Source organism: Gigantopelta aegis, chromosome 12 (genome assembly GCF_016097555.1).
Source record: "Gigantopelta aegis isolate Gae_Host chromosome 12, Gae_host_genome, whole genome shotgun sequence".
NCBI lineage: Eukaryota > Metazoa > Mollusca > Gastropoda > Neomphalida > Peltospiridae > Gigantopelta > Gigantopelta aegis.
Window position 1 is genome coordinate 14038107 of NC_054710.1, and position 15987 is coordinate 14054093.

General features: G+C 35.4%; 1 protein-coding gene across 1 annotated transcript in view; it reads right to left on the reverse strand.

The window, feature by feature from the left end:
* Positions 1–15987, reverse strand: part of LOC121385839 (deleted in malignant brain tumors 1 protein-like) — a 60846-nt gene that overhangs the window by 2757 nt on the left and 42102 nt on the right. Inside the window, exon 13 of the mRNA XM_041516628.1 lies at positions 9175–9435. Within this exon, the coding sequence (XP_041372562.1) occupies positions 9175–9435 (261 nt within the window). The remainder of the gene's footprint in view (positions 1–9174; positions 9436–15987) is intronic.

Consider the following 15987-nt stretch of genomic DNA (forward strand, 5'->3'; position numbering starts at 1 on the left):
TAATAAATTGACTAAATAGCTAAACATTGAGCACACACGTTCTTGACAAAATTACATAACAAGTAGCAAGTGTTTAAATGTTTTTATATAAAATATATATATTTAAATACATAAAGTTTTCCCACAGAATTCTGGCGTTTAAGTTATTAACTAATAGTCACCAAACGAAAATCAGTCCATCACGAAAAGTTCAATGCACGACTGCCAAGGGCTGCTAAACAAGATGACCGGTCGCCGCTCCTTCATGCTTTGTTGACGTGGTAACTTCTGACGGTGCTGGACAGGAGATACTCTAACTTCGAGTTCTGAAGATTGTGCGTTGATTCCCAGTTTATATAGGCATCTGAAGACGTGTGCAACAGAATGCACTCCACAAGAACATCGTGCAGAACTCATAACTTACGATGTAAATTAATTCGCCGACCAATCAAATCATTCCAAAAACGAAAAGCCACCAGACAGGTGCTCCACAGATCACGGTCTGGCTATACGAACAGACAAAAACAAAATGTCAGCCACCTTGCCGAACACATGTTTGCTCTCCAGGTAAGTCATTATTTTATTATTTCAGCACGCCGTCGTTGTTTAAACACATGATAGGACATAATGAGATATGTCCGCCACAGTTATATTTTATTCTCTCCAGCCAACGAAACACATAGTCTTCCATATTTTTACTTGAATTTTCACCCGACGATAAAAACGTCCATATTACATAACCCAAAGCCAGATTTAACTTAAAACCAGATTATCATAACATCTCCCCCCAATTTTTCAAAAATATTGTTTTAATAAAACAATATTTTTATTCATTATACACACTTGGGAACACATTCATATGGTCAATATTATAAATACCATATCATAAAATAACTATATACACATTCCTACAGTAATTCTTATCTATATACAAAACCTTACACACTATAGGAATTGCATAACACTAATCTTCTTAATGCTTATATTTTCCACTAACCTAACAATTATCTCAATTATTTATTCCATTCTAGATAAAGCATCTGCTACCACATTTTCCTTTCCCTTTATATGGCATATCTGAAGATCGTATTCCTGTAACTGCAAAGACCACCTTAACAATCTTTGATTTTTATTTTTCATTTTATGTAAAAACACAAGGGGATTATGATCAGTCCAAACGATAATTGATTCAATTGGGTTACACACGTAAACCTCAAAATGATCCAAGGCCAACAACAGTGATAATGTTTCCTTTTCAACAGTTGAATATTTATTTTGATGACTATTGAACTTTCTAGAAAAGTAAGCGACAGGATGAAATACTCCTTGTTCATTGCATTGTGACAAAACTGCACCAGCTCCAATATCGCTAGCATCTACAGTCAATTGAAAAGGTTTCCTAAAATCGGGTGCCATAAGCACAGGTTTACTTTTCAATATGTTTTTCACACTATTGAACGCATCTTGACATTCTTTGGTCCAAATGTATTTAACATTTTGTTTGAGTAAATTTGTTAAAGGGAAAGTAATTATACTGAAATTTTTACAAAATTTCCTATAATACCCAGCCATTCCTAAAAATCTCATTAACTGTTTTCTTGTTTTAGGTACGCCGAATGTATCAATGCTTTCAACTTTGGCCTCAAGTGGCCTTACTTGCCCTTGACCAACCACATGTCCAAGAAAAACAACAGTAGCTTTAGCAAAATCACTTTTACCCAAGTTCACAGTCAACCGGGCTTTAGAAAGTCTACCAAACAGTTCCTTGATTTGACTAATATGCTGATTCCAACTATGACTATAAACAACAATATCATCAACATAAGCCTGACATTGTTCTACTCCAGAAATGACCTGATTAATCATTCTTTGGAATGTAGCCTGAGAATTTTTCATTCCAAATGGACAAACCAGATATTCGAATAACCCATCAGCGGTTACAAACGCAGAGATTTCTCTGGCCCGTTTAGTTAATGGTATTTGCCAGTAACCTTTCAAAAGGTCAAACTTGCTAATATACTTAGCAGTTCCTAATTTATCAATGCAGTCATCAATTCGTGGGATAGGAAACGAATCTGATTTGGTCACAGCATTAACTTTGCGAAAATCTGTACAGAACCGTACACTACCATCAGGTTTAGGAACAAGTAAACAAGGAGAACTCCAGTTACTAAAACTAGGTTGAATAATGCCGTTCTCAAGCATATAATCTATTTCTTTTCGGATAAGTTCCTGTTTTTGTGGATTAACTCGATAAGCATGTTGCTTAATTGACTTGGAATCACCAACATCAACATCATGTTTAATAACATTTGTTCGACTGGGAACATCTGGGAAAATTTGGCTAAATTCAGAAATGATTTGTTGAACATCACTTTGTTGTTTTTCACTTAAATGGCTGATTTTTAAATGAAGATTAAACAATATCCTCGAATTTACCAATTTCGGCTCAACTGGATTAAAATTATCATCTTTCATCTTAACATCAGAATCTATCCCTGAAAGAATTATTGTATTAGCCAAGACGTTTTCCCGATTATAATATTTTTTAAGCATATTAACATGGCAAAGCTGAGTTTTCTTTTTACGATCAGGAGTACGGATGACATAATCAACCGCACTGATTTTTTTTTTTCAACAATATACGGTCCTTGAAATTTTGCACTTAATGGTTGATTAACCAAAGGAAACAAAACTAACACTTCTTCCCCGGCATCGAAAGATCTATCTCTAGCTCTTTTATCAAACCATGTTTTCATTTTATCTTGACTATCGGATAACACATTTCGGGATATTTTCTCTAACTGTTTGCAATTTTTTCCCGCAAATCAATCGCATATTTCAACACACTAGTTTCACTTTTTACCTCCGAGTTTGTCCAAAACTCGTGTAACATTTGTAATGGACCACGAACTGAATGTCCATATAACATTTCAAAAGGAGTGAATCCCATGGATTCGTGATAAGTATCTCTAATCGCAAACATCAGCAAATGAATACCTTCATCCCAGTCTTTACCCTTTTCCAGGCAAAACTTTCGAATCATGGATTTCAAAGTTCCATGAAATCGTTCCAACGCACCTTGTTTCAGGATGATAAGCAGAAGAAAAATGATGTTTAATGGCCAATTCATCCATCACTTGCTGAAACAATTTCGAAGTGAAATTGCTACCTTGATCAGTTTGAATGAATTTCGGAAATCCATATCGAGTAAAGATTTTAATCAATTCCTCAACAACTGTTTTAGCCCTAATATTGCTCAGAGGTATGGCTTCAGGAAACCGTGTATTTTTGCAAAGAACGGTCAATAAGTATTCTTTACCATGAACAGTGCGAGGTAAAGGACCAACGCAATCAACTATAACCTCACTGAAAGCTTCATTAACTGCGGGAATGGGTATCAAACTAGCTGGTTTAATACTTTGATTGGGTTTACCAACAATCTGACATGTTTTACAGGTTAAACAATACCTAACAACATCACGATGTAAATGCGGCCAATGAAATTGTTTCAAAATCCTTTGATACGTTTTACGTACCCCTGAATGCCCTGCTAATGGACCATCATGAGCTAAACTCAACACAGTTTTCCGACAACTTTTAGGAACAACGATTTGATGCATCACCTGCCAATCATTATTCTGTGAATGTTTATCTCGAAACTTTCTCATTAAAACACCATTTTCGAAATAATAGCCAACTGGTTCTTCATCCAACTCGGATTTTTCTAACACTTCCTTTGAAAGGATTTGTAATTCACTATCAGCTTGTTGCTCAAGAATAAACTGATCATGGTTAAGATTTAAAATTAACCTATCATTGTCATCTGGTAACTGTTGCAATATTTTTTTTCTTCTTCTGGGTTACCTACTTCATGGTCAAAACATTTTTTCCCGATCTAAACCATTTTCCAGATTTGAACCTAATTCGGGCGCAGAATCATGACCAATAAAAGTATCACCTAAATCAGAAATATCCCAATTTTTATTGGCAACCTCATTCTCAACCCTAATTTTCCTGTGCAACTTTTTGTTTTGAGACCGAGTTGTAACACATGCGGGAAAGATGTTATCAATCACATCAGATAACTTTTCTGTTTCAACATCAGTTTCAGGAATTTCAGTCATAATGGGTACAGGAATAACCCTTTCCTGAGCTACATCATTCCCTAACAATAATGATACACCCGCAATTGGTATATGGCTAACCGCTGCTACCACAATACTGCCTTTAACCAAATCACTATCCAACTCGACAGTATGTAACGGACTAGATATAGTACCTTCAACTGTGGACAAAGTAATATACTCGCCCAAAAATGTGTTTGTCCTTATCTAACAATTCTTTTTCAAGTAAGATTGTTCGTTCAGCACCAGTATCTCGCAAATCACTATAGATTGTTTCACATCACCATCGTGTGATGTAACCACATGACCAGAAGTCAGAAATGGTTCAAACCTTGGATTTCTTTTCTTAACCCTAGATAACGCATCTTTAATTTGACATTTTGAATTCAAAGGTTCAGACAACTGAGATACAAATGTGTGTGCCCAGAACGATTGCCACTTCCAAGATCATATTTCAATTTCCGGCAATCACGTCTAATGTGACCCATTCTTTTACAATAAAAACACTGGAGTGATCCCGAATTTTTCTGATCTTGAGATTTACCCATATCTCGCGGTGTATTATTATTCCTAACTGAACCATCTCTACTGCTTCCACTTTGTTTGAAAGTATAACTTTGTGACTTCGGTTTATTACTGAAATCAGGTTTACGGTTTGCTAAAACAAATTTATCAGCCATTATAGCTGCCTCAGCTAATGTACTTGGTTCAAGCACCTGTAAGTGAATTACCACTTCTGATGGCAAACCTCTCATAAACTCTTCTATAAGAATGAGTTCTTCTAATTTCCCACAATCATTATTCACAGACTTTGAACTACACCATTTCCGAAATAACCTTTCTTTTTCTTTGGCAAACTCTAAATAAGATTGTCCACCTGAAATCCTAAGATTTCGAAAATCTTGTTGGTACACCTCAGGCACCTTTTCATAAGCTCTTAAAATAGCAGCTTTAACTAAGTCATATGACGAAGAATCATCAACAGAAAGCGCTGCATAAGCCATTTGTGCTTTACCTTTCAAAGCAGATTGCAACAATAAACACCAATACCCGTTTTGGCCATTCAGCCCCAAGAGCTATCTTTTCAAAACAATCAAAAAATTCATCAACTTGATTTTCATTAAAAATAGGAACCATCCTAATATATCTTTGTGGATCAAACTTGCTATAGTTATCCACTCTCTACTTTTTAATATCCCTATCGAGAGATCTTTGTGTTGTCTCCCATTCTCTATGTTTTTTTCTCTATCTTCTCTCTCCAAATTTCTTTGTTCCCTCTCATTTTCTCTCTCCAAATTTCTTTGTTCCCTCTCATACATTAATTGTTCTCTCTGAAAGTCCAACTTAAGTTTCAACATAGCTAAACTATCTTCATTATCAAGTTCAACACTACCAATTTCCCTACCAGTATACACCTTTGAATCTAACTGAATTTTACTTTCTGCCATATTTCTTAAGAAATCTATCACCAACGATTTTATTTCAGCTTTCTTCAAACCAATGTCCAACTCTAATCCTACGTGTTCAGCAATTTCTTTCAACCGTGCTACAGTTAAATAATTTATCTCAGTTTCATCTAAACTAGATATAAAATTATCAACTACTTGTTCTACTGACCATATGCTATCCATGTGAACTTGATTATGTAATTGTCAAAACGTGTGCTCAAAATAAAACTCTAACTAGTCAACTATTATCATCTATTCTAATAATCAAAATAGATCAATTTGTAATCTCCTAATACCATCCAAGGACATATATTACAAAAAAGATCCCGGACGAGCCCCCATTTGTGACCTTCCCGATCCACAATAACCACTAACTGGATTAAAAACTTTAATAGACCGCAGAAGTCACGTGTACCAAGATTGATAAATCCGAATTATCCAATCATGGTACTAAACAATTGCCATGTGTACAGGTTATCACATGCAATTAAATACAATTATTAGATATAGACTGTGTGATATTTAATATCACATTATTTAATGCAATAAACTAATTGCCCGATTAATAAATTGACTAAATAGCTAAACATTGAGCACACACGTTCTTGACAAAATTACATAACAAGTAGCAAGTGTTTAAATGTTTTTATATAAAATATATATATTTAAATACATAAAGTTTTTCCCACAGAATTCTGGCGTTTAAGTTATTAACTAATAGTCACCAAACGAAAATCAGTCCATCACGAAAAGTTTCAATGCACGACTGCCAAGGGCTGCTAAACAAGATGACCGGTCGCCGCTCCTTCATGCTTTGTTGACGTGGTAACTTCTGACGGTGCTGGACAGGAGATACTCTAACTTCGAGTTCTGAAGATTGTGCGTTGATTCCCAGTTTATATAGGCATCTGAAGACGTGTGCAACAGAATGCACTCCACAAGAACATCGTGCAGAACTCATAACTTACGATGTAAATTAATTCGCCGACCAATCAAATCATTCCAAAAACGAAAAGCCACCAGACAGGTGCTCCACAGATCACGGTCTGGCTATACGAACAGACAAAAAACAAAATGTCAGCCACCTTGCCGAACACATGTTTGCTCTCCAGGTAAGTCATTATTTTATTATTTCAGCACGCCGTCGTTGTTTAAACACATGATAGGACATAATGAGATATGTCCGCCACAGTTATATTTTATTCTCTCCAGCCAACGAAACACATAGTCTTCCATATTTTTACTTGAATTTTCACCCGACGATAAAAACGTCCATATTACATAACCCAAAGCCAGATTTAACTTAAAACCAGATTATCATAACAATACATACATACATACATACATACATACATACATACATACATACATATATATATATATATATATATATATATACATATATAGAGAGAGATATGTGCTGATTTTCTCTCTCTCTCTCTCAGTTCAATACCAGAGCAGTAAAATTGAAACTTGTTAAACATGATCAGATCATCACTTGGAATGAAATCGTCTATCAAATCAACAGGATTAGGTCACCGTATCAAGGTCACGGTCATGGACACTAATATCGAGTATGAGCCTCATGAGCGGCAATGACGGCTTGCACCTCCTACGCATGGAATCAAATAATGCTTGAATCACAGGCTGGGGAAGTGTAGCCCATGTTTGTTGCAAAGCCTGGAGAAGCTGGGGTAGCGTTTGTGGCGTAGGGTTACGTTGCCGTAAACGTCGATCTTGTTCATCCCACAGGTGCTCGATGGGGTTAAGATCAGGTGATCTTGAAGGTCATGGCACCACTCCGACATTGTGTTGATTCAGGAAGTCTGTTGTTATACGTGCGCTATGTGGTCGTGCATTGTCGTGCTGGAAGATGACATTTTCTGCGTTGATGAAAGGTATGGCGTGACGCTGGAGAATTTCGTTGCAGTAACGTTGAGCTTTTAGCTGACCTGGGACATGTACAAGGTCTGTTCTGCCAGTGTAAGTGATGGTCGCCCATACCATAACACACACCCCCCCCCCCCCCCCCTCTCCATATCTGTGCACCTGCCGCACACAATTATTGGCATAACGCTCGTTACGTCGTCGGTAAACTCTAGCTCTGCCGTCGGCGCGTTGAAGCAAAAAACGCGACTCGTCGCTGAAAGCCACTCTTCACCACTGCTGTCGACGCCATATCAGACAACGTCTGCACCATGTAAGCCGTAGACGCCTATGTTGCGCGGTTAAAAATATCCATCTAGCTGGTCTTCTAGCTCGGATATTGGGTTTCACGTAAACTGTTTCTTACGGTCTGGTCCGAAATTCTTCGCATCCCAGGTATGGCAGAAGTTGATGATGAAGCAGTTAGGAATCTGTCACGTAAATGTCGTAGACGTATGTATCTGTCTTGCGCCGGTGTGGTAACTCTGGGACGACAGGATCTGGGGCGGTCACGTGACACTCCAGTTTGCTGATAACGGTGCCAAAGCCTAGATATTGTACTCTGAGATGTGTTGAAAAGACGTGCAACTGTTGATTGCGATTCCCCGGCTTCCATCCGGCCAATTGCGTTGTTACGTTGTGGTTCTGTCGGCCTGGGCATAATTTGAACGTTACGTAGCGACACTATCGATAATGCGTGTGTGAATGTAACTCAATTTTCTATCAAAGGATAGTGCACGCGCTGAACGTGCATGATTTGTACGTAATAAATGTGAGCTCTGCAACCATTATTGTGGATATTGTGAAAAACATATTTGCACGTGCTGACGTCAAATCATGCGTTTTGTCAGCTACAGAATTGCATGATACCATATCCACTAGCTATAGAATAAGATAATACTAAAACATTCACTATTGTGTTATTTCAAAATTAATGTTATGAAAAATATGCTGTATGCGTTTCTTTTTTTGAAGAGTATATATATATATATATATATATATATATACACGCATATAACATATACTGTTATTAGGTTGTTGCGGTTTAGTTCGTTGTTGTTTGTTATACCAAAACAAACTACATGTGTTTAACATATAGAACAATTTGGTGTCTGCCCAAGATATTCCAATTGGGATGGGACATCTTGGGCTGTTGGGACATTATGGCTGCTAAACACATCTTTTAGGAGTCATTGTATGTTGTACGCATTAACGAACTTAGGGGTACCTACTCTCCAATTCGTACAATTATATAACATAAGAATATAAAAACACAAAACTAATTAAAATATGTTTTTAGTAATACTGCAGAAAAAAGTAAACACTTTTAAAGGTGCACACAGTAGCTTGAAATCATTTCGTTGCCAGCGATTGCCAAAGCAATTACATAGAGTTTCCTCTAGCGTTACCCCACATATCAATATCAATAAGGGGTACATGACTCGAGCTATTTAGAAATATAACAGTTCAGAACATAATTGTATGCATACATTTTATTCAGTTTTCAAATATATAACTCTGTTAAAGGCACTAGGTCTAGTTTTCACGATATTTTGCATAAATTAATTTTGAGCTACCTCAACCACCACGATTCCCAGAAATATGTTGATTTTGACAAAATTGATCATTTAAGTGAATGCAAATTAACAGTAACCCCTCCAATTTTAATTTCGTAATACATAAGTCATACTTACTGTGGACTATTAGCAAGAACTGGTTACTTCTTGATGCATCTGAGCCAATATTCTTTGCTGTACATGTATATGTACTACCCGTCTGACTTATGTTGATATTTGACAGTGTTAACACAGGTCTTGAAGTGAAGTGTGAACTCCCCGGTGCCCAGGAATAGGAACAAGGAGGGTGGCAGTCAGTAACACAGGTGATATTCAGACTATCTCCTTCTACAACTAATCCTGGTGTTGGTGGACTGAATGTAACAGAGTCCGGGCCAACTGAAACAAAGGTAAATAACAATGTCAAGGAAAAAACCTCAAACCTCAAACATCTACAAAACAACCCCCTCAACAACCCTAAAACCCAGCCAAAAAAAAAAAAAAAAACCCGAAACAAATCCCTCAAAAACAAACAACACAAAAGCTAAGATCAGTTTATAATGCAGAAATGGCATAATCTACGAAAAGGTTAATATGTACGTTTATTAAAGAAAACATACAAATGTGAGCTTAGTAATATTTTTTTTTTATCCAGTTTGATCTTTTGACCAATAATGGCAGTATAAATTACAAAATGGATATACAAAATGAGCATTATACTCTTCGAATAGTGTCTACTACATGTTTCACTTTTTATTTAAATATGATAAGTTTAAGGATGAAAGATGAATGCATTTAAAGACATTGGGTATTATACAGCTCAGTGTTCTTAAATTAAAACAATTGTTTAATTGCAAAACACGTTAGAAAACTAAGACCTGTTTGTCATGAAAACCATGTGTATTGTTTAGTTTTGGTATTTTTGGTTCATTTGCCAATGACAAATTGAAAATAGAAACGTTTATTGGTAAACATTTAAAGGCGTCATGGTGCAAACGTTCCATGCTAAGTTTTCTTTTCATAATACAAAGCGCTTAAAAATAACTTGTAATTTTAGTGTCATGTGTAAACCCATATAATTATTTACACCTCTCCATAGCAAATGTAATGCGTTTAAGTTCACCAAATGTAAGCATATACTCGTATGATTCTGGGATTGATGGACTCTATATATAAAATATTGCCAAATAAAGTGTAAAATCTACAACATTTTGTCAAGAAGGTGTTTGGACAATTTAAAAACATAGCATCATACACTAATTACAAAACTGCAACTTATCAAGATTTTCAGAGGTTTAGCATATCTTGTGATTACTAAACTTTCTCACATTATATAGATTAGATAATGATGTTAATGGTTCGATCGAACCACCTCAGAGGATCCATTCAACTCATTGTTTTTTTTCTCTTTCCAACCAGTGCACCACAACTGGTCAAAGTCCGTGGTATGTGCTCCGCTGTCTGTGGGAAAGTGCATATAAACGAACACTTGCCCTATTAGGAACAAATGTAGCTGGTTTTCTCAGGGGATTACGCATCAGAATTACCAAATGTAGGACATCCAATAACAATTTTGAATATAAGATAATAAAATATTAAATTTAGGAAACCATATCATAATAGATAAAACAACAGAAGGAGAAAGAATTACCCTTGTGGACATATATAGATCGAATATAGATAACAACAATTTATATCAATATATTTTAGACTGTATTGAAGAAGTTCAAAATGAAAAACATATACCTTGCAGAGATTTTAGCGCTAAATCATGATCTGCATACTAAAAACTATAAATGCGTAAATAATCCAAAATAACACACACACATACTAAAACATTCAGGAATATGGCAAATACAAAAAAGTAAAGGATTGTGGAAATTCAATAACTCTTTACTATTAGACAAGGCATAAGTTATATTAGTCAAAGAAAAAGACCCCTGCGTGTGCTGTAACCTCACCGTGGTGCAGGGGTGTAACATTCTCTTTGAGAATGGCCAATACAGCACAAAATTGAAGTTTTGAGTAAGATTCAGTATCCGTAAGATTCTGTGATAATAGAGGGCACCCCCCCCCTCCCCCCAAAATAAAATAAAATAATAAAACCCCCAAAAAAAAAAAAAAAAAAACACACACACACACCCCCCCCCCCAAAAAAAAAAAAACCCCCACAAAAAACAAACAAACCCCACAACAACAACAACAAAAAACAACAAAAAAAACATCAACTAAATACTACAATAATTTAGAATCAGTTAAGGATCAAAAAGAAATTTTAAAAGAAACAAAGTTAGCAACATTTTTATTCCACACCATCTTGACAAAATGGTGATTAACAAATTAACTTATAAAGAAGGTTAATGATTAAGGGGGGGGGGGGGGTGGAGGCAATAAAATACACTAAAGTATTATAATTTGTTTAAACTATTGAAAATGACAAGAGCCCTGCATCTCATGGATTTACTTCTGCATTTTAAAGTGTTTTTGGATTGATATAGGGCATCACACAGTTCGATCTATTGACTATAGTTAGACAATTAAAGAAATGTCTCATGTACAAACGCTAGGTATCGTAACATCACAAACGAATGCCTACACAATTGGCGACCTTTCGCCCTTTTAAACTACACTTATAAAATGACTTCAAGATGTATCGCAAATAAAATTAAACATGTTCTGGATACACTGATAGACACAGATCATGTTGGTTTCACCAAGGGAAGATACATAAGAGAAACTATTATATTAATTTATGACATTATGTTATACACTGACAAACACGATATTCCTGGATTATTGCTACCAATTGATTTTGAAAAAAAGGCTTCGATTCTTTATTTTCTGGTCATTGATATATTTAACTTTAAAACATCCTTTAAAACTGGATAGAAACGTTTGATAATAGTTCGTTATCTAGTGTAATGACATATCTTTGAAATTAGACAAGGGGATCCTCCATCTCCTTATATATTTATTCTATTTGTTGAAGTACTTGTAATTATAATTTTAAAAATTCGAGCATAAGAAACTGATAAAACATGTGAATACATTATTATTAGAATGTATCTGGCAAAGCAATAATGAACAAATTAAATGAAATCTTATAATGCAAGATTACAAAAGGGCTGGTATTAACACGATACACATACATGATTTTATAATGGCTTTAAAATGTACACTGTTTCGAGGAATTTGAAGTGGATTACTCTGTTTAAATCAGTTATAAACATATCTTTAAAAGACTTGATTAGTCTAGGTGATTACTTCTTAATGCGAAAGACCGAACTCATTCGAAATATGTTTTGGAAAGATACCTTATTCAACTAGATAGAAATACAAAGACATTAAAAAAACCCATAAAATGTTGATGAAGTCTTAAGTATTAATATCTGGAATAACACAAAATATGCACAGGAAACAAACAGTTTTCCGTTTAAGCTAAAATATTTATTAAAAGACAAAAAAAAAGGTTGTAAATATATCTATGATACGCTAAATTCTCAAAACATAATTCCAAATGTGTAATTAAAATATGCAAATGAAGGATATATGTATGATACAAAGGAAGGGGAAAAGTATGTCATTTCTGTTCAATGTGTCAAAGAGACAACTCTTTTGTGGTTTCAATACAGAATAATGCGTAGACTCTTAACTACAAATACATTTTTTTTTTACACATTATGTGGATTCTAATGCTTTGGATATTGACTGAAACTGGAATTGACATCTGTGTCAGCCGTGACATTGTTGTGTTCGATATGATTAATAATTAAAACAGTAACTTTATTAACTGGTCAATTATCAATATTAAAATTTAATATTATATTTGTAGTATGAAAGTACAATTGTTTAAAAATATCAATATAGATAAAAGTATATTGAGAAACAAGTTTGAAATATATACATAGGTTTATAGAGGGGTCATATTTAGCTCCCCCGTGACAATTTGTCGGGGAACAAAGTTTGAGGGTGGATTTTAAGTCTTTGGGACCTTTAGAAAACATTTAGCCCCCATGTACCTCGTGAAACTTCCGGCTAACTCCACCAAAGGGCCAAATCCACGATAGCCGCCGGCGGCCTTACTGGAAATCGAAAATCGCCATATCTCACTTAATATGCGAGTTAGAATCACTTAAAATTGTTTATTTCCATTATACTGAGGGTGTCTAATCTCCAGGTCGGGTTACTTTTGCAATTTGATGTCATCTTTATATTCAAATCCAAGATAGCCATTGTCCACCATACTGATCATTAAAAAACAGCTGGACTCTTGAAGTGTTTGGGCTAAATCATAAATGAACTCTCTATTTGCACAAAATTGGAATGCACGATATTTATGTGAGTTTATTTTTTAAATATCAAGTCTTCTTGATCTTCAAATCCAAGATGGCCGTTATTCATCATATTTAAAATAACAACATGCTGGAGTCCTTGATCATTCTGGATTAGAATAATAAATAAAATATCTATTTACATCAAACAGGGGATTTATAATAATCGTTTTGACATTGGGATATAATATGGAGGGCGAGGCAGTTGTATTGAAACATTAAATAGTGCAATATATTTCAAAATTATTTTATGTACGCTGGAACTGCAAATTAAATTAACAAATGTTCCTAATGCATGATTGAGACCTACTCTGTTTCACAAAATTGAACTTCGTTCGTCATAACTATAATCAGACTGACAAATCAGATTCTGATATGATGTCATCATCTGTGTTCCACAGTTAGGGTTCACGAGAGTACTGGGAACATTTTGCAGACGGCACAGCATTTTCCAGTGACCAAGTCCCTGTCAAGAATAACAAAAAAAATGTGTGACAAAGGTGATGTAACTTGCAGTGTTATCTGGGAGAGTCGCTATCTGATGGGATATATTAATTGTCCCTTTGTTATTATGTTGATACCACATTTTAGTCTGGACGTCTGCAACTGCTGACCTTTCTCCATACACAGATGTTTTAAGGGCATTCAAAACAATTAGTTGTTACAGGAAGTGATGATACAAACAGTTCAAAACTGATAATTCAGCAGGTTTTGAAGGCACCGCTGATCAAACTTGCCCTGGACTACTCATTTTATTCTCTATCGTTTCCGGCTATACAAATTTCCTGACAGAAGATTACGTCCCATCACTGCAACATTTCGTCAGGCTGACGTAGATAGATCCTTATCACTATATACTTACAACTCTGCACCAGTAGTCACCGACACTAAGGATACCAAAATATCAAACCATCACGACTGGATCTGCATCTAAAGGAAAGGTCCTAACATATGGAGGTCACTTTGTAATGAAATAATGACCACAGTTATCACCATCGCACTATAGCATACATATTGACTGGATCTGGTAGTAACTGTCATATCTCTGGTCATGGCAAAGAGGCTATTTACGCGAAATGTACTAAGGAAAAAAAGAAACTCGAACTCTCCTAGTTCATCACTTCCTATCTCCAAGGAAACCATTAATGTCCTTGACACCTTAGTCATGAACTGTGTGTATGGTGACATCTCTAGCTCAAACCTTGTAGAGACCTGGGATAAAGGTGACATTAACAGAATAAAAAAGAAACAATGCAACTTCCACCACACAGCGATTCATTTGAACAACATTGCATATGCACCAGATACCGCACCTTCATCTAGCTCTGCCATTCCCTTCTTACACAACCCTCTTCTTTTGGTCCTGGCTGGACCCTGGCAGTGTAAAATATTTCAATGTCGCGCTGTCCAGTATACAGGCGAAAACAGATGTTGACAGCTTAGCATCTGTTCAGTTTTGTGAGATAGACTGGGTTTCAGTGATAACCTATCATACCTTACAATTGTTCATCGAATTATTTGTTTCAATATAGCTGCATGCCCTCCATATTAGATTTTAAAAGTAAAAATGGCATAAAGCTGTAAAATAAAATTACCCATAAAACGATTGCGAACGAATACACTATTTGGGGAACATAAACACCTCATTTATTATTCTATCGCAATGAGTTCAAGGGCTACAGCATGTTCCACTTTAAATATCATGAACAACGGCCATCTTGGATTCTAAGATCAAGATTACCTTATATGGCAAAAATAACCTCATCAATAGATTGTGCATCCTCTTTTCAGCATAAAAAACACTCCTCATTTATTGCAAGAGGTCTGGCGTTTTCTAATTATTAATGTGGTTGACATCGGCCATCTTTAATCTGAATGTAAAGATGACCTCAAATTACAAAAATAACCCAACTAGAAGATTAGGCACCCTCAGTATAATGGAAATAGACACTATTTTCGTGATTCTAACTCTCATATTAAGTGAGATATCGGCCATCATGGATTTGACCCTCTGGTGGAGGTGGGACTTTCACGAGATAAATGACAGCTACATTTTTTCGTATGGTCCCAGAAACTTGAAATCCACCCTCAAACTTTGGTCCCTGAAAAATGGTCAAGGGGAAGCAAATATGACCCCACTACTATCTTATATATACATTGTAATTATAAAAAAATTAATTGTATAGTACACTTTACATTCCCTTCATTATTTATTTTTTCTATTTTTATTTATTTATTTATTTATTTATTTATTTATTAATTTATTATTTATTTATTTATGCATTTTTGATAGTCCCCAAATAATACAATGACAATGACTACGATTTATGTGTATGTGTAACATAACATATGATTCACACTATAAATATACAAATCTTATATACAGTATCTTTACTGTACGACCATGACGCCAAGGCTTCCCAACCTTGACATGGCCATATTATGCAAGGGATAATACATGTACATTTAACCCCCAAAACCCCCAAACAACCCCTCCCCGAAAAAGATTTCAACCAAACCATAACACTTTATATCTTACCTCCCAACTCAGAATGCTGAGCACAATTGCAGGGAAAAAAGAGAGAGAGAGAGAGAGAGAGAGAGAGAGAGAGAGAGAGAG